The sequence below is a fragment of the Raphanus sativus genome, chromosome 8 (assembly GCF_000801105.2).
Source record: "Raphanus sativus cultivar WK10039 chromosome 8, ASM80110v3, whole genome shotgun sequence".
Taxonomy (NCBI): Eukaryota; Viridiplantae; Streptophyta; class Magnoliopsida; order Brassicales; family Brassicaceae; genus Raphanus; species Raphanus sativus.
In genome coordinates, this window is record NC_079518.1 from 15,591,263 (window position 1) to 15,613,009 (window position 21,747).

The 21,747-nt window shown below is 34.1% G+C and overlaps 1 protein-coding gene and 1 long non-coding RNA gene across 5 annotated transcripts; one reads left to right on the forward strand and one right to left on the reverse strand.

Annotated features, from left to right (window-relative positions):
• Window positions 1-2,539: 2,539 nt before the first annotated feature.
• Window positions 2,540-10,065, forward strand: LOC130494724 (serine carboxypeptidase-like 42). Of its 2 annotated transcripts, XM_056992043.1 has the most exons (6): window positions 2,540-2,825; window positions 2,928-3,186; window positions 9,071-9,185; window positions 9,282-9,374; window positions 9,449-9,566; window positions 9,650-10,065. In XM_056992043.1, the coding sequence occupies exons 2-6, from the start codon at window positions 2,931-2,933 to the stop codon at window positions 9,815-9,817; spliced, it is 750 nt and encodes a 249-aa protein (XP_056848023.1). In that variant the 5' UTR covers window positions 2,540-2,825; window positions 2,928-2,930; the 3' UTR covers window positions 9,818-10,065. The 2 variants fall into 2 exon arrangements, with proteins under 2 accessions (XP_056848023.1, XP_056848022.1); XM_056992042.1 differs by having other exon boundaries at window positions 2,540-3,186.
• A 9,376-nt stretch (window positions 10,066-19,441) lies between these two features.
• Window positions 19,442-21,747, reverse strand: LOC108819762 (uncharacterized). 3 transcript variants are annotated; one of them, XR_001944275.2, is made up of 9 exons: window positions 21,549-21,746; window positions 21,356-21,446; window positions 21,128-21,286; window positions 20,951-21,061; window positions 20,688-20,795; window positions 20,495-20,605; window positions 20,326-20,412; window positions 20,004-20,238; window positions 19,442-19,839 (listed from the first exon to the last, which is right to left on the reverse strand). It is a non-coding gene; the product is annotated as an uncharacterized LOC108819762 (long non-coding RNA). The 3 variants fall into 3 exon arrangements; XR_008937455.1 differs by having other exon boundaries at window positions 20,004-20,412; window positions 20,688-20,838; window positions 21,549-21,747; XR_008937454.1 differs by having other exon boundaries at window positions 20,004-20,412; window positions 21,549-21,745.

A 21,747-nucleotide genomic window follows, 5' to 3' on the forward strand; every position in this document is an offset into this window, starting at 1 on the left:
TCAGCGGATCTCAACTCAAGGAACAAAATTAACTCTTTACAAAAAATATTACATACTTTTTTATCTATGAGAAGCAGCTCTAGTCCAATTAAGAAGCCATGGCTTTTACTGTATTCCTAGCTTCTCAGAGATGTATCAATCAGAAAATGTATCTCATATTGTCAACCAGCAGCGACATCATTCAAGAAATAGTTTCTGAGGCATTTCCGATTGATTGGAACGATTTGGTTGCCACGGGTTGCTCTGATAATTTTCTTAGTATGAATTTGGTGAAGGGAGATGGAGAAGACAAATGAAGGATATATATAAGCGGTAGAGATGTTGAAATTGAAATAAATTCAGGTCGATTGGATTTCTGCAGTAAAGTGATAAACTTTATGGCTCTTTGAGGAGAATCAGATTAGGTAGTAACGGCGAGGAGTTGGAGGTAGACCATGAGACAGTGGTAGTAAGTCACCAGCGAAGAGATAAGTTTTACATTTAAAAATGGATCATTTCTCAATATTATCAACCCACATAATTTGTCTGGCTCGTGTAAAGTCTGTGTCAAGTAACAATGGGCTGACGTGGCGATTTGAAGCTTTTTTATTCGTTGATTATTTTAAACGACGTGGCATAGCTTAGAGAGCTTCATATCGCCATTTTAGTATTGTAAGATAAGATATATATATATTAAAAACATAATTTATGAAATGAAATAAATAATATTAATTAACTTATTTGACTAAGAATAAGGAAATATTCAATCATAATAATATTTTAAATCTATAACCAATAGGTCTTGCGAAATCAGTAACAAATACCAAACACTATATTAACAAGATATTTTCTATAATAAAAAGAGAATAACATTTGACACCAATGATAAAATAATATGATAAAATATTTTAAGGTAAGGAATTTATTTTGATATTATTTTGATTGCAATCCAAAAAATTAAGCTCAAATATATTTTCACAAAAACTTCCCTTTATGCAAATTTATTTTATTATATATGTATAATAAAACAATATAAACCTTGTTATAGTGTTTGTCAGTAACGCGACTCTCACCTTTGAAAGCTTTTTGTTTCTCTTTTGCTTTTTCACATGAGAGAGAGATTCAATAATTTATGACATGTGTTACCATTCTATTCGCATAACTAACGTGAACAATTACGCTGTATTCACCATCGTATGATGTTCGGCCTAACTCTTTTTCTTTTTGTGAAATGAAAAAGTAGTTTTGAACGTTTGGGTGTTCAATCAAGATCCGTTTGGATTTAGTCGGGTTTCAAATTTTTGGAGGCATGAAATTTGATCTCATCTAAATTTTGGTTTGAGTTTCCTCAGACTCGGCACTGATATAGTAACACATCGAAAACCCAACTGAACTCGTTTAACTTTGGATTTAGTTTTATATCAGGTGGTTATCCAAATATTTGTTTGTGATTTGAATGTACAAAGTTAAGTTCACAAACTTGGAAATTTTAAACAATTCACACTAATAACACGTCGATTTCTTCATATGTGAGGAGTGTCGACTGTAACAAAGAAAGTGTCGATCAACAGCATATGTTGAAATCGTTCTGGCTTGCCCTCTTCGGCTCTCATTTCCCCCCAAACTCTCGTTGCTCAAGAATCTCCAAATTTGTCTAAAAAAATATATCTGAACTAGTAAAAACTTCAAAAATGACTCAAAATATATAATAAAAACTGTAAATATAAATCTTATATCACTGTCAAAACCCAAAAATTTTTGGCTATTCTTGGAGCTTCCTAATTACAATGAAGTCCTTACAGTTCGATCAAAAATTCTGGCAGTTAGAGTGACATAGCACATTTGTATAACCATTGTTAAGGACATCTCCGACCACATTCTATTTTTCACTCTAAAATAGAGTCTTGAGTAAAAGTGCTCTAATGATACTCTATTTGTCACTCTATAATAGAGTGAAAAATAAGTTTACTCCAAATATAGAGTAAATTTTTTTTTGTTCATAATTCTATTTTCTACTCTAAAATAGAGTACCATTGAAGTAAACACCAATTCTATTATAGAGTTATTATATTTTAGAGTAGAAAATAGTGCAAACCATTGGAGATGGTCTTAGTACTTATTATATTTGTGTGTATACACTATAATAAGTAAAAATTATTTTATGGTGCTTATTAGTTTTACTATTTAATGTAAATAAAAATAAGTAAATCTTTTCATGAGATGAATTTTTAATATACATTTAGTTGGAATTAAACATGATTAAATAGATATATGTTTTCTGAAATATATTTTTATTTTAAGTAACAGTTATTATTTATTTATTTATTTTTATTTGAGAAATAAATGTTTACAGTCTGTATGTAACTATAAAGAGTAAGCTAATATTATTAGGCAAAGATGTAGGATGGATCATTTTATCCCTTGTGATAACCATGTCCGATACATTGGCAAACAATTAACGGTCCTCGATAAAATATAACAAAAGCTGTTTTTTTTTTAAAGTAAAGAATTGTTATTTTGAAAAGGGAAACTGCTTATTGGCTGAGCTCAGAAGAGTGAGGCAGTGGCAAAGAGTTAGAGAAGACGCAAGCTTAAAAAAAAAAAAAAAAGATTTGATCTTCTTCTTCTTAAAAAGAAGATATAACACACTATCATTTCTATTTCTCTCCTGTCCACATATGCTTATCTTCTCCTCTATATATTTTTCCTTCAATCTCTGTGCGCAACGGTGTAAAGCGATAGGGGTGTAGTTCCTGTTTCCGACTGGGAACTGGAGGAGGTGGTGCTGTTGCCGGTACTGATTCTTCCAATTTGGTCCTGGTTCATGTGCTCTTTGCCTCTTTCTAGTAAGTTCGTTTTTCTCTTTTTCTTCTCCCAGTTCCTCTGTTTATTTTAGTGCTTTCAAATTCCTTTCTCACTATTGTTGCTTGTAATATGACATGTTTCAGATCATGGTGTCGTACGGTGCCTTGGCAGTGACAATGGTGGTGGTCGTGGTTACAGTGCAGTGGTTGGGTTGCAACTTTGCAGAAGGGTATCCGGAAGAAGACCTTGTGGTGAGGCTTCCTGGTCAACCAAAAGTCTTATTTAGACAGTATGCAGGTTATGTCGAGGTTGACACCAAAACAGGCCGTAGCCTCTTCTACTACTTTGTGGAAGCAGCCACACAACCTGAGACCAAACCCTTAACCCTTTGGCTTAATGGAGGTTTGTATGTTTTCTTCTAGCTTTGTTTTTTTTTGTCCTGTAACTTTTGGCTATATATATACAGAATTCTTTTGTATAATGGTTTATGATCTTTAATAAAACACTAGCTTTTGATCCGCGCGCCCGCGCAGGTGTTTATTTTTCGTAATCATATGTTTTTAATTTTTGAAAATGAGATAGATGTAGTTTTTTTTTACTTATTATATTATAGATTTATATGTTATTCAACTTTGACATTGGTGTGTCTTTGTTCAATGTGATTAGTTTTTTTCATATATATACTATGAGATTGTGTTATCTTTTATTGTCTCCTTTTATTTAGTTTATTTTCTAAAATCAACACCAAAATATTAGAGGTAAAAGTATATTTGTGGGTTTTATTAAATCATATTATAAATATTTTGTTTTAAAGAGGCTATTTTTTTAGATTTGTAAAACAAAATGGTACGTAGAGAAACTAAAATAATAATGAAACCAACTAAAAAAATATACATTCAATCATAAAAAGAGATTTAATGTCAAGGAAAACAGATTTTATAAAATATTATTTAGCAAACTTAATTTATGTAATGGATTTGTATATGAAGTCTAAATTTTGTTTTATGATTATTTTAGACAAAAGATGTTTTTAGGTAATTAGATTATGTCATTTTCATATATTTTAAATCTGACCCATATAGATAGTTTTTCATGATATAATAGACTTCTATTTTTTTAATAATTTAAATTCATTATTTGTTAGATAATTAGATTGAACCATTTTCGTATATTTTAAAACTACCTCAGATAATATTTTTTCATTATTTGTTTTGGTTTTGTTTCATGTTATTTTTGAACCATCTTTAAGATAAAGATGTGTTTTGCTTCCTTGAATGTAAACATTTCATTTGAACTCTCCAATTATTTTTGGAAGGAAAGTATTGTGAGAGGAGTAAAAGTCGTCTCTATAGACAGACGTATTTTAAAATTTTGGTTTTGATGAATAATATAAGAGATATTTATTGTCGATTGGAAAGTTATATTAAATTGGAAAAAAAAAACAAGAAATGATTTGGTTAGTTCTGATATACAAAATCTAACCAAATACTCTCTCTGTATCACTTTAAGTGATGTTTAAAATTTTTTATTTTGTTTCATAATAATTAATGTTCTCACAATTCTAGATACAATTTATTATTATTTGAAATTTTGGACCAATCATAAAATACTACATATTTTTCTTATTGGTTGAATTAGTTTAATTTAATACTAACGCATCAAATTTTGTATTTTGTTAATCTTTGTACAAAAACTTTAAACACCCGTTAAAATGATACGGATGGAGTATCTATTTTAAATCTTTAAATATCTATTATTTTTTATACTTATTAAAAGCAGTACATCTATCTTATTAAAGGTGAAGTACAAATTCGGTGCGTTTGGATACTTGAATAAGATTAATAAAAAAATTTGGTGTGTTTGGTTATAGCTATAAAAATGGAGTGTTTGGAAACTTGAATAGTAGTATCTATTAATTGTGTTTCCATATTTCACTTAGTTTAACAATTTAATTAATTATATTACCTTAATAATAAATTACATCATTAATTATATTACCATAATAATAATAGTGCATATTTTTATTTATTAGTTAATCAATATTAACTTTGTGCCAATTATAAAATCAAAAATGCTAAATAATTAGGTTTTGCATATGATTAAACATTTGGTTTATTTTATTTTACTAAAATATTTTTATTTTAGTTACAATCGGTGGAAAATTACATACCCAAAAACATAGTTCAAAAATATGTTTTGTGAATAAAATAATAACTTAAATCAAAATACTTAAAATGTTTTACATTTATTGTCACTTAATTTTCCCCTCCATATAATTATTTTACTTGATAAAAAAACTCTTTCTGTTTCACTTAATTTAGCAAAACACATAAAACAGTTTTTATTAATTTATATAATCATTTAGACATGAACATTATCTGTCTATTTAGGTACATGTTGTTCTTTTCGGGTATCCTTTTTTTTTGGTAACCAAGTCCCGCTTGAATATTATAAATTTATGTGTGGATTTTGAGTTGGATCATTTTAGATCTGGATGAATTCGGTTCTGATGTATAGGAACCTAAAAATATCTAAATAACCAATGTATCTAACACGGGTTCGGATATTTGTAACGAAAATAACCATATAACCTGATTCGGTCCAGATCTTTTGAGTATCGTTAGTTACCAGATCTTTTGAATATCGATGTATAAAAATATATTTCACGGGCCAATTTAACAAATATTAATTGGTTCAGTTGAAATAAATATATTTTAAAAAATTATATGAACTGAAAAAATCACTATAAGAATACTTACATTTGGATTCAAATCATTTTTTAAATAACAAACTACACAAATATGTTGATTTGTATACAAATTTAAATTACAATGTAAATATTTAATTAAACACAATTAATACAGAAGTATGTCACATTATTTAAACAAAATATCAAAGTAAACAGTTGCGTTCTAAAATCATTTATTTTAACAACAAGCCAAATAAATATGTTGATTGGAGAAAGAATAAAATAAAGCCAGATAAATACATAGTTTACCAGAGACACTCTATATGTCAAATTTATTATAAAGAAATTTTTACTAAGATAAATACATTCAATAATTACAAACAAATAATATATTTCATAAAAGTAAAAAATAATATCCGCGCTTCGATATGTTGATTGGAGAGGGAATAAAACAAAGTCAGAAAAACACATAGTTTACCAGAGACACTATGTGTGTCAAATTTATTATAAAGAAAATTTTACTAAAATAAATATGTTCAATAATTACAAACAAATAATATATTTCATAAAAGTAAAAAATAATACCCGCGCTTTCGAAGCGCGGGTCAAAATCTAGTATGTCTATTAAATAAGAAAACATGTTTTGCAAGTTTTAAGCACATAATATAATGATTTTGTTATTGAATTATTAAAAACGATTGTGTTTAGGCTTTTAATAACTATATGATATTGGGCTTTTAATAACTATATGATTTTGGGCTTTTATTATTGAATTATTAAAAACGATTGTGTTTTAATTAGAGTGGCATGAGATGGTAATTTTTGTGCAAAACTCAGGGTTAACTAGTATTTGTAATTCAGTTTTAATAGTATAGATATCTTTTCTTTTTTTTTGAAACTGGAATAAAAATAATAAAACATATCTTGCTTGTTTTTTTTTTTTGATTAACCAGGTCGGAGGTTCGGGCCTTCGGCCCTAATCCCCCTACCTAGGCCCGGAGCCAGCCTGCGTCTGTACCTGTTAAGGCCCTGGACACTCTTCCCACGATGGATCGAACCCAGGAGTGCAACACCACCAACGGCTGCGCTTAAACCAACTGAGCTGCCACATCCGTGGTATATCTTGCTTGTTTGTTTCTGACTTTTTTGAGTATCAGATATGGTGTGAGTTATGGAAATTGAAGTTGTTGTGTCTTACAGGTCCAGGTTGTTCATCAGTTGGTGGAGGAGGTTTCACTGAGTTGGGTCCATTTTACCCAACAGGAGATGGTCGTGGCCTCCGCATTAACTCCATGTCTTGGAACAAAGGTTTTATAATATTTATATAAATACAAGAGAACTGTTTGATTCTACCTGCTTTTATCTGATGCTTTCTAATAAAATAATGTGTAGCCTCGAACCTGCTTTTTGTGGAGTCTCCGGCAGGAGTTGGTTGGTCGTACTCCAACACAAGCTCTGATTACAACACCGGGAACGAAACTACTGGTAGAAAAAGAAAACTTAAAATACCATCTATACTATTAAAGCAGGATCCTATTCTGTTTTTTTATTAAAAATATCATTTTCTTTACTAACATTACTTATTTCATTAATGATAATTAAGTAATATTAATAACACATTTATATTGGGTCATTATTTTTGGATCCAGCCCACTACCCACATCATCACTTTTGGGCCATTTGGGCCGATTAAGAAATCATATCCAATTCTTATTTTTTTCTCCAAGTTCAAATAATTTATTTTCAATCATTCTTAATATTTTGTGTAGTGAACAAAAATTAATCACTTAATTATTATGTTTTTCTGTTTTTAATATAATTTAAGCATTCATAAAAAATTGAATTTTTTCATTGAAAAGTATAAATCTTTACTAAAAGTATATAATTTTTTTATCAAAAAAATTAACCACATAATAAAATAAATTTATCAGAGTTATAACAACTTAATTCATTAAAAATAAAGTTTAATTTTCTAAACATAAATACTCATTAGACCTGGACGTTCGGGTACCCATTCGGGTACAGATCGGTTCTTTCGGGTATCGGGTTTTTTGGGTTTTGAAATTAAACCCATACGGGTATTATAAAATTTTGGGTCGGGTTTGAGTCGGATCTTTCTGGATCCGGGTGGGTTTAGTTCTCATGCATAAGAACCTGAAAATAACCAAATAACCAAATTATCTAAAACGGGTTCGGTTATTTGTACTCAAAGTAATCAAAGTATCCGATTCGATTCAAATTTTTGTATCCAAATTACTCAAAAGTAACCAAAAATAACCAAAAGTAACCAAAAATATCCATTATATACAGTTTTTTGGATAAACTTTTATCCAAACTATCATATTTTATCCAAAAATACTCAAAAGTACCGAAAATAACTACTACAATTAACTTATAATATTAATTTAAAATATTAAAATAATTATAAATATAATTATAACATATATTTTTAGATATATATTCACATTTCGGATATCTGCGGATACTCATTTGGTTCGGATTCGGAACCGGTTCTCCGGATATAGCAATCTAGAACTTATTCGGATATTTATTCCGGGTCTGATCGGGTTCGAGATCCTGATTTTCGGGTCGGTTTCGGGTTGGTTCTTGAGGTCTGGATATTGTGCTTAGGCCTATACTCTTTTAAAATGAAACACGATAAAGAAAGATAAAAAGCTTAAGTCTTTTATAAAAAAAAATATATGAAAATATGACATTTACTAAATATTTGTCAATTTAAAAAAATAAAGGAAAATAAACCCGCGCTTTGAAAGCGCGGATCAAAATCTAGTTATCAGCTTATATTAGAATATTTACAAGAGTTATTCCTTTTTTTTTTACAATACTTAATTCTTATTTTGACACGTTTTGTATATGAACAGCAAAAGATATGCTTGTGTTCTTGATAAGATGGTTCAGCAAGTTTCCAGAACTGAAAGCTCGTGACTTCTTTCTCACCGGGGAAAGCTACGCAGGTATGTTTGATCCATCATGTGTTGATGTTTTGATGTCATATCAGAAACATAACTTTATTAGTTACTGTCTTCTGTTTACAACACACTCTTGCAGGACATTACATACCTCAACTGGCTGATGCTATACTCAACTACAACATACAGTCAAAAGGGTTCAAGATCAATGTCAAAGGCATTGCAGTAAGCAAAACAATCTTCTTCTTCTCCTGATGTTTCAGCAACTCTTATTAACTCTTTTTTTTTAACATCTGATTATCAGATTGGGAATCCACTTCTAAAGCTGAACACAGACTCTTCAGCTGTTTACGAGTATTTATGGTCGCATGGCATTATTTCGGATGAGCTTAGACTCCGAATCTTCCGGCAATGCGATTTTAACAATATCCCAAACGCAAGCAACGAGTGCTTCAACGCAATCGCTGATGCCAGCGCCGTTTCCGAGTATGTCGACGTCTATGCTGTTCTCCGAGATCTATGCTACCATCTATTGTACAGCAAGAGCTGAGGCTCAAGAAAATGGTCCTTTCCTTTTCTTTTTTCTTTTTTTTTTTCCTAACCAACAAAATATTTGTTCTTCATCTGTCTCTGAAAATGGTGATTCAGGCTACACACATAAGCATAGGCGTGGATGTTTGTATGACTTACGAAAGGAAGTTCTACTTCAATCTCCCAGAGGTCCAACACGCTCTTCACGCCAACCGCACTCGTCTGCCTTACGAGTGGTCTATGTGCACCAGGTAATTAAACACCTTTTCTATCCTCTATTATTTTCGTTAACATTAATTAATGAAGAACTTTTTATAACTGATTGGTATTGGCTTTTTTTCACACAGCCGGGTGAATTACCGTGGCATTGACTCGAACATCTCCATGCTTCCGCTTCTTAAGAGAATTATACAGAACAAAACTCCTGTTTGGATTTTCAGGTAAGAACTCTCTATTTAAATATCCTTTTTTTTTCTATAAGTTTTCTTTACACCCAGCTTTGTCGAAATTGCAGTGGCGATCAAGATTCTATAATTCCATTTCTTGGTACTAGAACCATCATACGAGAACTTGCTCATGATCTTAACTTCAGTACCACACTTCCCTATAGACATTGGTACCACAGAGACCAGGTAATAAAGTTCTCTACTCCCACTGAAAATCAGCAGAAGCCAATTTCCCCTCCTGATTGCAAACTTGTGGTTGTGACAAACAGGTTGCCGGCTGGGTCACGGAGTATGGAAAGCTATTGACGTTTGCAACAGTGAGAGGAGCGGCTCATATGGTTCCCTATGGGCAGCCCGCACGAGCTCTCCATATGTTTAGTTGCTTTGTGCGTGGACGAAGATTGCCCAACAACACACATTACCCCGACGATGGGTAAAAAAGAGGAGATGTCTCATTAATAAAAAGGAGTGTTTGTTGGATAAGTTTGGATTAATAAGTTTCCTTTTCTTTAATAGTGTTGTGTTGATCTATAAGGAATAGGAAATATGATTTGTGTGATTCCTAATAGGTTTAGGATAGTGTGAGTTATATATATGAAGATGCAGTGTGTTGTTGCATAACATATTGTGTGAGTGATTGCTTTGTGATTGAGCTTTGATATTGAATAAACAAGAGAAGGACTTCTTGTTATACTCGTGTGATTCTATAGTGTTGTTATTTAGAAGTGTTGCTTTCCTACAGTAGCTGAACATATCTCTTTAGTCTTAACATCTCCTCCTCTTTAGTCTTACCACTGTAATAAGTTGTTATTGAGCAGTGTTGCTTTTCTACAGTAAGAGACCCCCTATGACTAATTAATCTTACTTTAATATAATTTTTTTGGCTGATATGTCAGACAAAAAGATGTTGATGTCTTAACCAACGAGCACATCATATTGAGAAAAACGTTGACATTATGTATTCACAGTGAAAAAGAGAGAACTTTTCCTAATTTTTCTATATGATTTTGGTCATGTCAAAAAGCCACTGTCTAAGCAAAAATGTGACAACTCTTTAATGGTGTTGTAACTCTCTTTGAAGCTAAAACACGAAGAGCCCATAGAACACATCAGTAGGCAAATCCCTTTGGGATGGTCCGTTCCTCTCCACCTCCATATACATACCTGTTTTGATACATACTATATTTATTTACGTTTTTTATTTTGTATTTTTATTTTTTAATATTTTAAAAAAAAATTGCGAGGGAAAGTTCTTTTGGCAAATGTATTACGATTTGCAAGGGAATTGCGATGTTTTTTCCCTTGCAACAGACGTGTTTTTTTGTAGTGTTATCTGATTCCGGCGACCATTGTGGCTAATCTAGCCGTATTTATCGTCGTTAGGTTCATCAACGACAAAACAAATCGCTAAATGCATCAAGATATATGATGTAAATGGTTTTATTGATGAAATTTTGGGGTAGAGTGAATGGTTTTACAACTTTGTCCAAGTTCCGACAATAAATTCAGTTTCAGCGAAATCTATTCTTCTCAAACCCATTCCTCCACCTCATCATAAATTAATAATCACTGTCTCTGTATCTCCGCCTCTCTATAATCCACTTCGCCACCTCATCACCCGCTGCAATGTACTTTCTTTGTTAGCTGGATACACAGAAGTAACCTGTTGTTAGGAGGTAGATTGATATCTGGAAATCTTATGATCGAAGATATCAGAGTGATGAATCTTCAGGTGTAGAACATACCTTTTTATAGTAGAAGACCCTAAGCAAGGAAGTAATGGTGGGATATCTTCAATGCTAAATCTTGTGATGAGTGGATACATATTGTTAATGCATGCGTTAAAGACGATCGGATTTCCCAAACTGAGACATCGAGTATCCATAAAGCCTAAAATAATACAAATTTTATGCGCTACGTTAAAAGCCCACGATTGAAGCCCATCAGATTTAAGGCAAAAATGAAGTGATACGTGACACATGTCGACAACACAAAAGTCGACTTTATGACATGGTGCTGACGTGGCGTGTCCAGGAGAGAGTAAACTATATTATATATATATATATATACTAGGGTTGGCCCGCCCTACCGGTGGGATATGAAATTCAAAATTACATAAGATATCAATTAGCTATAATAGATATTAGCTTAGTTAAAACTTAAGTTGGTCTTGGTTATTAGTAGGGTCCAAGTCCAGCAGCAAACGAAGCCCATAAGGCAACAAACGAAGCCCATGAAGGTGTTGCCTTATCAAGACAAAACTGCAGTGAGCTCAAGACCTCACGAGAGTTGTGCTCGTACGGAAAGGCAGTCAAGTTGTCTATCAAACCGTTATGCTCCTCTCTTGACTGCCAGCTGCTGATGTCACAGCTGTCTACTCTCTAGATCCTTCCTTATCATCTATATATTGAGACCTTATGTAAACGTTAAACCTTAAGCAAAGAAAGTATCTTTTTCAGTCATTATCTTCTCTGTTTCATCTCTGCCTTTATGGTATCAGAGCTCAGCGAGTAAATCCTGAGCCATGGAAGGCAATCATGACCCACACTCTGCGTCGAATCTAACCATCACGCAGTGCGTCACTCTCAAGCTCAAGGATGATAACTATCTCATCTGGAAACTGCAGTTTGAGCAGTTTCTTTCTTCTTAGTTACTTCTTGGCTACGTCACTGGAGCTCATCCTCGTCCTGCTCAAACCATTACCGTCCAAGAAGGCAACCAAGCTATGCCAGCAGCAAACCCAGAGTACCTCAAGTGGATCCAGAAAGACCAACTCATCATGGCGTGGATTTATGGCACTCTTTCTGAATCTGCACTTCGCTATGTCTATGGTCTCCATTCATCTCAGGAGGTATGGTTTGCTCTAGGTCAGAAATATAACCGTGTGTCTGCTACCAGGAAGCTTGCCTTACAACGGAAGATACAGACTATGTCTAAGGGAACGAAGACTATGTCTGTATATCTGTCTGAGATTAAGTCTCTATGCGATCAACTTGACTCGATTGGGACTCCTATTTCAGAAAGTGAGAAAATTTTTGGAGTTCTCAATGGGTTAGGACGAGAATACGAGTCCATCTGTACGGTGATAGAGAACACAATGGACTCTCTTCCCGCTCCATCCCTAGACGAAGTCATGTCAAAGTTGATCTCTTTTGAAGACAAGCTGCAGACTTACTCCTCCGCGTCTGACGTTACTCCACATCAAGCCTACTACACGAACAGAGGAGGCTACTCTGGTCGTGGAAGAGGTCACTCACGTGGTGGTTACAGAGGACGTGGTGGCTATTCAACTCAAGGGCGAGGCTTTCATCAACAGTTTGGCCAGAACGGTGGTCGTGGTCAGCAGCAGGGTTCTCGGCCTACCTGTCAGATATGCAGCAAGTATGGACATTCAGCTTTTGAGTGTCACAACAGGTTTAACCAGAACTTTCAGCTTCGTGATCCTCCTCCTCAGGCCAATGCTGCAATACGAGCTCAAGAGGAAACAGACTTCGATGGAAACGAGTGGTATCCTGACACTGCAGCCACTCATCACATCACGAGTTCATCTCAGCATCTGCAAAACTCTCAGCCATACACTGGTTCGGATGGTGTGATTGTTGGTAACGGTGATTTTTACCTATTACTCACGTTGGTTCAATCGCCTTACCATCTCTCTCAGGTACTTTACCATTAACAGATGTTCTTGTGTGTCCATCGATTACTAAATCTCTTCTGTCTGTTTCTAAACTCACTGATGACTACCCCTGTCAATTCACATTTGACTCACGTACTGTGCTTATTAAGGATAAGCAAACGCAGCAGCTTCTCAGCAGAGGAAGCAAGCGTGAAGGTCTGTACCGGTTAGAGAATCCCCAGTTCCTTGCCTTCTACTCGTCTCGTCAGCAGTCTGCAAGCGATGTGGTTTGGCACAAGAGGTTGGGGCATCCTCATCAACAGATTCTTCAGTATCTATCGTCTATCAAGGCTATTTCAGTTAATAAAGTCATGAAGACTATGTGTGAGTCATGTCAGTTAGGAAAAACTTGCAAGTTGCCCTTTTCTAGTTCAAGTTTTCAGTCTGAAAAACCTCTTGAGAGGATTCATAGTGATGTATGGGGTCCTGCACCTGTTACCTCTGTTCAAGGATTCAGATTTTATGTCATCTTTATTGATAATTTTTCGAGATTCAGTTGGCTCTACCCGCTTAAAAACAAATCAGATGTGTTTGCTGTCTTTAAATCTTTTCAACGAATGGTGGAAACTCAGTTTGAAAAGAAAATTCACATCTTACAAAGCGATGGTGGCGGTGAGTATGTGAATAAAGAGTTTGCGTTACATCTACAGCAGAGTGGCATCAAACACTACCTATCTTGTCCACATACACCGGAACAAAATGGCCTAGCTGAGAGGAAACATCGACATCTTCTTGAGTTGGGTTTGTCTCTCATGTTTGAAGCCAAGTTACCTCAGTCTCTGTGGGTGGAAGCAGTTTTTACAGCCAACTTTCTCTCGAATCTCCTTCCTCACTCTGCAATGGGTAACACAAGAACTCCATTTGAGAAGCTTAATGGCACAGCACCTCATTACTCTGCTCTACGCGTTCTTGGTTGTGCGTGCTATCCGTATCTGCGTCCTTATGCTCAGAATAAATTCGATCCCAAAAGCCTACTCTGTGTCTTCTTAGGCTACACTGAGAAACACAAAGGTTATAGGTGTCTTCACCCTCCTACGGGACGTGTATACATCAGTAGACATGTTCTTTTTGATGAAAACATGTTTCCATATGCTGACACTTACAAGTCACATATCGAGCATGTTAACACACCTCTGATGGATGCTTGGTTCAAAGGCTTGCCAAACAGTTCAGTTCCAGTAGAGCAACAGCAAGAAGAAACAGTTCAGGAAGTAGTCTCGGGAAGCAGACGACAGATAACGGTTCCTCCGGCTCTGTTTCAGCTCAATGAAGATGACTTCCCACCTCTGCCCACTCCAAACAACTCTCCTCCACCAGTTGTTATTACTGCGCCAGCTTCACCAGTTGCCGTTCCTCCTGTTGTAAATGCTGTACCTGTTGCAGCTGATAATGAACACAATATGGTAACGAGGGGAAAGGCTGGAGTAAGGAAGCCAAATCCAAGATATGTTCTGCATACAGTGAAGAGTGTGAATCATGAACCAAGGACTCTAGCTCAGGCTCTCAGTCATCCTGGCTGGAATGGATCAATGACAGATGAAGTGGATACTTGTCATGAGACGAATACATGGAGTCTGGTTCCAAGACCTGAGAATACTCATATCATTGGATGTCGCTGGGTTCACAAGGTTAAGTACAATGCTGATGGTACTGAAGAGAAGCTGAGGTCCAGACTTGTTGCCAAAGGCAATGAACAAGAAGAAGGCATTGACTTCTTGGAGACATACAGTCCGGTCGTTCGGACAGCAACGGTTCGCTCTGTGTTGCACATAGCTACAGTCAAACGTTGGGATATCAAGCAACTTGATGTCAAAACCGCGTTTCTGCATGGAGATTTAACAGAAACGGTTTATATGCAGCAGCCTCCAGGCTTTGTTGATTCAGAACGACCTGATTATGTCTGTCTGCTACACAAAGCAATCTACGGTTTGAAACAAGCACCGCGTGCTTGGTTTGACAAGTTTAGCACCTTCCTCCTCAAGTTTGGTTTCCTCTGCAGTGTGAAAGACCCTTCTCTCTTCATCTATCATCAAGGTTCAACCATCATCTATCTCCTTCTTTATGTTGATGATATGGTTTTAACCGGTAACTAGGTTTTGACCCGCGCTTCGAAAGCGCGGGTATTATTTTTCACTTTTATGAAATATATTATTTGTTTGTAATTATTGAATGTATTTATCTTAGTAACTTTTTTTATAATAAATTCGACATATAGAGTATCTCTGGTAAACTATGTGTTTCTCTGGTTTTGTTTTATTATCTCTCCAATTAACATATTTATCTGGCTTATTGTTAAAATAAATGATTTTAGAACGCAACTGTACAATATTTTACATTGATATTTTGTTTAAACAATGTGACATATTTATATATTAATTAATATAGAAATACCTGAACGGATTTAACAGAACCCAAACAGATTCGAAACGAACCCGAATGGATACCTGAACGCCTAGCCCTACTCATAATTCGAATTTAAATTTATAAATATATGAATGGAGCTGAAATATTTGACCCCGGAAACCCAAAACCCAAACAAATCTGAAACGAACCGGAATGGATACCTGAACGTCCAGCCCTAGTCACTATTATTGTTTTATGTATCATATATATGTCACCATATAATTAATTGTATTGGTTCATCATATAAATAATCATATAATTAATAGTATTTATATGTATCATCTTATAAATAATCACATATATTATATTCTTAAAGTTTAATGTGAAATATAAAAACTATAATTTAAGTTGGTATATGAAATTAATCTTTTTGTTGTATTTTTCTTATATTTATTGAAAACATTTTCTAATAATGGTTATTGTAAAATATTTTAGTAAAAATAAATTTTTGAATATATGCATATTTTAAATCAATTTTTGATATAAATCAATTTTAAATTATTATTTTGATTTGAAATATGTATATAAAATTTAAATTTTATTTTATGATTATTTTAGACAAAACAATGTTTTAGGTAATTAGATTAGTCCATTTTGTATATTTTAAAACTGATATATTTTTATCCATGTTTCAAATTTTTAATTTTTTGCATTAGTTTTCTATGAATTATTATTAATTTTATGTTTTTTTTGATAATTGAACTCTTGAAATTTTTATATTTGACTAAACTAAATAAGGTAATAATACTGTTTTTAAAAATTGTTTTATATAATATACTATTTATATTTCGGTTTGGGTTTTTATTTTTACCATAAAGAATTGTAAATATAGTGTCAGAATTGTAAATAAAAATAAATATAGAAAGAAGGTTGTTTAATTTATTGTAAAAACAATGACTAAATTTTTTTTTAATAAAAATAAGTATTAAATATGTTATTCATGTTTCTAAACAATTCTCATTTGTTATTAATTTATTGAAAATACAATGGCTAAATGTGTAAATAAAAGAAAGTACACATATCTACTATCCATGTTTCCAAACATATCTCATTTATTCTACTATCTATGTTTCCAAACATATCTCATTTATTCTACTATCATTGTTTCCAAACATCTCCAATTTGTACTTCAACTTTAATAAGATAGATGATCCAGCTACAATCCAGAAGCTTCTCAGTTCGTTGAGTTCTGAGTTTCGTATGAAAGATATGGGTCCGTTGAAGTATTTTCTCGGCATACAGGTTCACTACACTCCCACTGGTATGTTCCTTAATCAAGAGAAGTACGCCTCTGATCTTCTACACTCTGCTGGGATGCTGGATTGTGCACCGATGCCTACGCCGTTACCGCTTCAACTAGACAGAGTTCAGCATCAAGATGAGCTCTTCAGTGAACCGACTTACTTCAGGAGCTTAGCTGGCAAGCTCCAGTACCTGACACTTACAAGACCAGATCTTCAGTTTGCAGTAAATTTGGTATGTCAGCGAATGCACAAGCCAACTGTTGCAGACTTTAATCTACTGAAACGAGTGCTGAGATACATCAAAGGTACTCTAAAGCTGGGATTACACTTCACTTCAGAGTCTAATGACACACTGAAAGCTTTCTGCGATAGTGACTGGGCCGGTTGTCATGAGACTCGAAGATCTACAGGCGGTTTTTGCACAATGCTTAGCTCCAATCTTATTTCATGGTCAGCTAAACGTCAAGACTCTGTATCGCGGTCCTCAACTGAAGCAGAGTACCGGTGCTTGTCTGACACAGCAGCTGAAATCATTTGGATTACTGATCTGCTGAAGGAACTCGGCTTCCCGTCTCAGAAACCAGCGGAGGCTTACTGTGACAACCTATCAGCAGTACACCTTACAGCCAATCATGTGCTTCACAAGAAATCAAAGCATTTTGCAACTCACTATCATTTTGCTCGGGAACAAGTGGCTAAAGGCTCTCTGGTTGTTCATCATGTTTCTGCAAAGTCACAGCTTGCTGATATATTCACTAAGTCTTTGCCACAGGAAGCCTACTACTCTCTTCGATCCAAACTCGGTGTTGAGCTGACTCCCACCACCAGTTTGCGAGGGGATATTAGTAGGGTCCAAGTCCAGCAGCAAACGAAGCCCATAAGGCAACAAACGAAGCCCATGAAGGTGTTGCCTTATCAAGACAAAACTGCAGTGAGCTCAAGACCTCACGAGAGTTGTGCTCGTACGGAAAGGCAGTCAAGTTGTATATCAAACCGTTATGCTCCTCTCTTGACTGCCAGCTGCTGATGTCACAGCTGTCTACTCTCTAGATCCTTCCTTATCATCTATATATTGAGACCTTATGTAAACGTTAAACCTTAAGCAAAGAAAGTATCTTTTTCAGTCATTATCTTCTCTGTTTCATCTCTGCCTTTATTGGTCTTACTATTCGTTGTGTGGATTCTGTTATTACCAAAACCAGCATAAATTTGTTATTTAGATAGTTACATTATTACCATATCACATTCAAAACTGAGAAATACCTACTTTCTGTAAAAACTTTGAAGCATACGAATCAATTTTATTCTTTGTAAGGATTAGAGTATATGTAAAGTTTCTCCTACTTTATAGAAACTGTTATGATATAAATTATGATCTATAGATGGATATGCGGATAAAAACAAAGCGAAATAGATTTATATGAAGCTATAGTTATCATTAATGATATTAGATATCTTAAGTCATTACACAAAAGAACACTTTAGGTTAATCTCAATAAAAAATCTTCTTCGTCAACTTCTTCGAACCACTCTTTTTGTAGTATGTAGTTTTGATTGGGAGATCTCGTAAACAGTACCAATAAATGTCTATTGATTTTTTTTTGTCTTTTGTTTTATAAATTTATAAATTTTACTGGTACTTTTGATTATTTGTGTTGTTGAAAGCACTTTCAGATTATTGGTTCGGACAAAAGAAGTTTCATCGCCACAACAAACAAAAACTCTATTACTTATCGTAATTGTACAAATTTGAAAATGTGGCAATTACTTCTGCCTTTTAACTAATATGAATAATAAAAATAGTCATCCAACAACTTTGCCCTCCCTAAACTTCGGACTATTTTTTGTTAATCCAAAGAACAACATACATTGAATTATTGTACACAGTTTCAGATCATAGTGAATGGTTTAATCTACATGGATAAAGTAAAAATATATCTTGATCTTAAGTATGAGAAGCTGTCTCAATAAAAAGACATAAACCAGTAATTAGTGCTAATTAAAGATAAAATCTTAAACTAAAAACACATTCCTTTTACTACTGCACCTTCATGAATTAAAATACAAAACATACCAAAATCTCTCCACCATAATAAACAATGGAAACTTTAACCAAATATTACTATTCCCCTTGACTTTTATAATGTAACTACTTCTATAATTTCACTTATATATCCTGAAATTTAGTCCTTATTTTTTAACGGTTATTAATTCTCATTGTTGATATGTTTGATCTTAAATGTCTAGGTCTGGCTATTGAATGTGATGGACATGAGCACTATTGTGGTTAAATTATAAGAGCGATTATTATGACATATTTTGAAATTTTTCTTGCTATTTCTGTATTTTTGTGTGCTCCTTTTGACAACCTTTATTTATATTTTTATGTCGGATCTTTTTTTTTAAGTCAGGGAGGGGAAAACACATGGTCGAGAAGTTTTTAGTTTCCGCAAACTAATTTAAAAAAAAAGAATTTTATGAGAGTCACTTCTTATTATATCTTTTATCTTATATGAGTTTTGTCTGATGAGACAAATATAAAAAGCTCGTTAACAAATTATCATATTGCTTTTAAAAGTTATTTTTATTTGTTCTTTAATTTATATATTTTTCGCTTATATGTAAAATATAGTTGTATATTTCTAAACGTTAATCTCAGGAAGATATTTGATTGTCCAAAACGTTAATTTTTTTTTAGAATTGCTGCTCAATAGCAAATTGAAACAAATTGAAAAATATAAGGCAAATCCATTAATTAACATTAAGCTTCTTCACAAGATTACAAACACTTTTGTTTTCTAATAAAACTTAAAACACTGGATTTCTTACTTAGGGAAAGGGTAACAACGATTTTGATAGTTGGAATTGGTTTTAGACTGTATATGTTCAGAGCCTACATACACTGTGTCTTTCCACCAAGAATCTTCAGCCCATCACATGAAGACTTTTATCAGCGTCTTCCATTGAAGTCTGCAGCTCTTTTATATCCCCCTCTTGTCTAGTCTCCCTAAGACTCTGTAGCCTTCTCTCCAGCTCATTAGGACATATTCGTTGTTGTTCCTCCAATGGTCATGAACACATGAGTTTGAACCTAGTTCCTTCTAAATCCTGACTCTTCTCTAAAACCCCCTGTAAACTGTTTCACAATAAGTTAATAGCAGTTACATTAGAGAAGACAATGAAGTTAATATTTTTTGGAAGTGAATGCGTTTGAGTTGAGACAAAGAATCAAAATATTTAATGGCTTGAGTCTCAAGGAATTTAATATCAAGAATTTCACCATGAGCTTGAAATAGTTACCCTTTTGTTCTTGCCCAATCTGAAGAAGCGAAAAACTCAGCTTGGCGTTATGTTTCAAACTGATCCATTTCTTCTCCAAAATCTTCTTACCCTTCCTTTAAACACGTAATGTTTTTAAAGACCCATCATATCCAGAGCTGAACAGAAACTCCCTTATTGCAGTTCTAAATACAAAACTAAGAGACAAATTAATGTGGATTGTTTATACAGTGATCAATGAAATCTCACAGTATTCCTGCAAGATGATGATTAAGTACTCGAAATCACTATGCATTTATGTTTCTTTAAAAGGCATTATAAACTAAATGATTTCTGGTGTAACCTTCCTAGTGCTCACTTCTTGCTCTTCTGGAGCTTTATCACTCATAACCCTCCACTGCATTTGCAACAAAGCTCTTTGCCTCTCTTCCTACAACGGTAACTCATTTACGTCAGTAGGTTTTAACCTATAACACGTGCTATCTTGTAATGAATCTTGTAAAACACTAAACTTTTAATCTCTGAAGATCTAATTCGTCTTGCAGCTTCTTGTAATCATCTTCGTAGTGACACTTAAATGCTTTCAGTTGAACGTCATGCTCGTTCCTGATTGTTGTTATCCTCTGCATGAGAGAATTTTACCAATCGAATACCAGAGTCTCCATATTCCTATGAAACTATCAAATTGTGCTCCTGGTATGGTACCTCTTTCAATTCAGTTTCGGCCTAAGGCTGAGCTTGTATCAGTTCCTCATCGTGCTTAGCTTTGAGATTTAACTCCCTATTCTCATGTTCCTCCCGGATAGTGAGTATCTGCAGAACATGAGCTTTATCATCATGTTTGCTATTTGAAAACCTGCTCAGTATCAAATTTACAAACAGAAAGACAAGAGAAAAGGGACTTTGGTTCTCGTATGTGCAAAGCTTATTCATGCTCGTTGATATTCAGAAAGTGAAGATTATTATACCAGAGAAGCATTATCCTCTTGAATGGTCAGAAATTGGTGCTTTGATTTGGCTTTACAGTCAGAAAGTTCTTTATCATATTTAGTGGATAACTCTTTGATAACCTTCTCAGCCTGAAATCAGAACCATGATCAACAATTGCTTGGTCTATTGCAATTATAAAATATGTCAACATATACCTTTTCCTTTTCAACTTTAATAATAACCTCCTGCTTCTCCTCAATACTTCCTCTGGGTTTCATTAATCGTTTAAAACGCATCAGAGAAGCATATACGCACGTATACATGGAGAATGTGATCCAGACTGGTCATTCCTCTGAGATAACTTCTTCAAGTGCCTAGATAATTCCAACTGTTTATTTTCCAGCATCAGATCATATTTCAAAAATTGAAGTGAAATAGATAACCTTAGAATCTAGAGGAGCATGGCACGACGTTCCTGGCCTCCCAAAATCGGAGCAGGCGAACTTGAACGGAGGAGGAGGAAGAGCGGCCAGTCTGTAGATCGGAGAGGGAGACCAAATCGTTAGCTATTACTCAAACTTTTTGTCCGCTGTTTAGTTTAGAAGAAAGTATGATTTTGAAAGCATGAACTCGCACCTTTTTTATAGCAGAGCTTCCACTGCCTTGCACTATTCAGGGTCGCATTGAATGGAGATCGTGTGTGATTGATGAAGGAGCACTTAATGAGGGGGAATCGGTTACTGTATCATCTCGCTCGGGAAGAAGAAGACGAAAGATCCGTCGATGGAAGAAGGTTGGAGACGCTAGACAGAGAAACCACTAACCTCGAAAACGA

Coding starts and splice junctions, on each gene's coding strand:
- LOC130494724 (XM_056992042.1), top strand. CDS start 2,919: ATGTTTCAGATCATGGTGTCGTACGGTGCCTTGGCAGTGACAATGGTG. Junction 9,186..9,281: donor GAGTGGTCTATGTGCACCAG/GTAATTAAACAC, acceptor TTTTTCACACAG/CCGGGTGAATTACCGTGGCA. Junction 9,567..9,649: donor ATTGGTACCACAGAGACCAG/GTAATAAAGTTC, acceptor TGTGACAAACAG/GTTGCCGGCTGGGTCACGGA.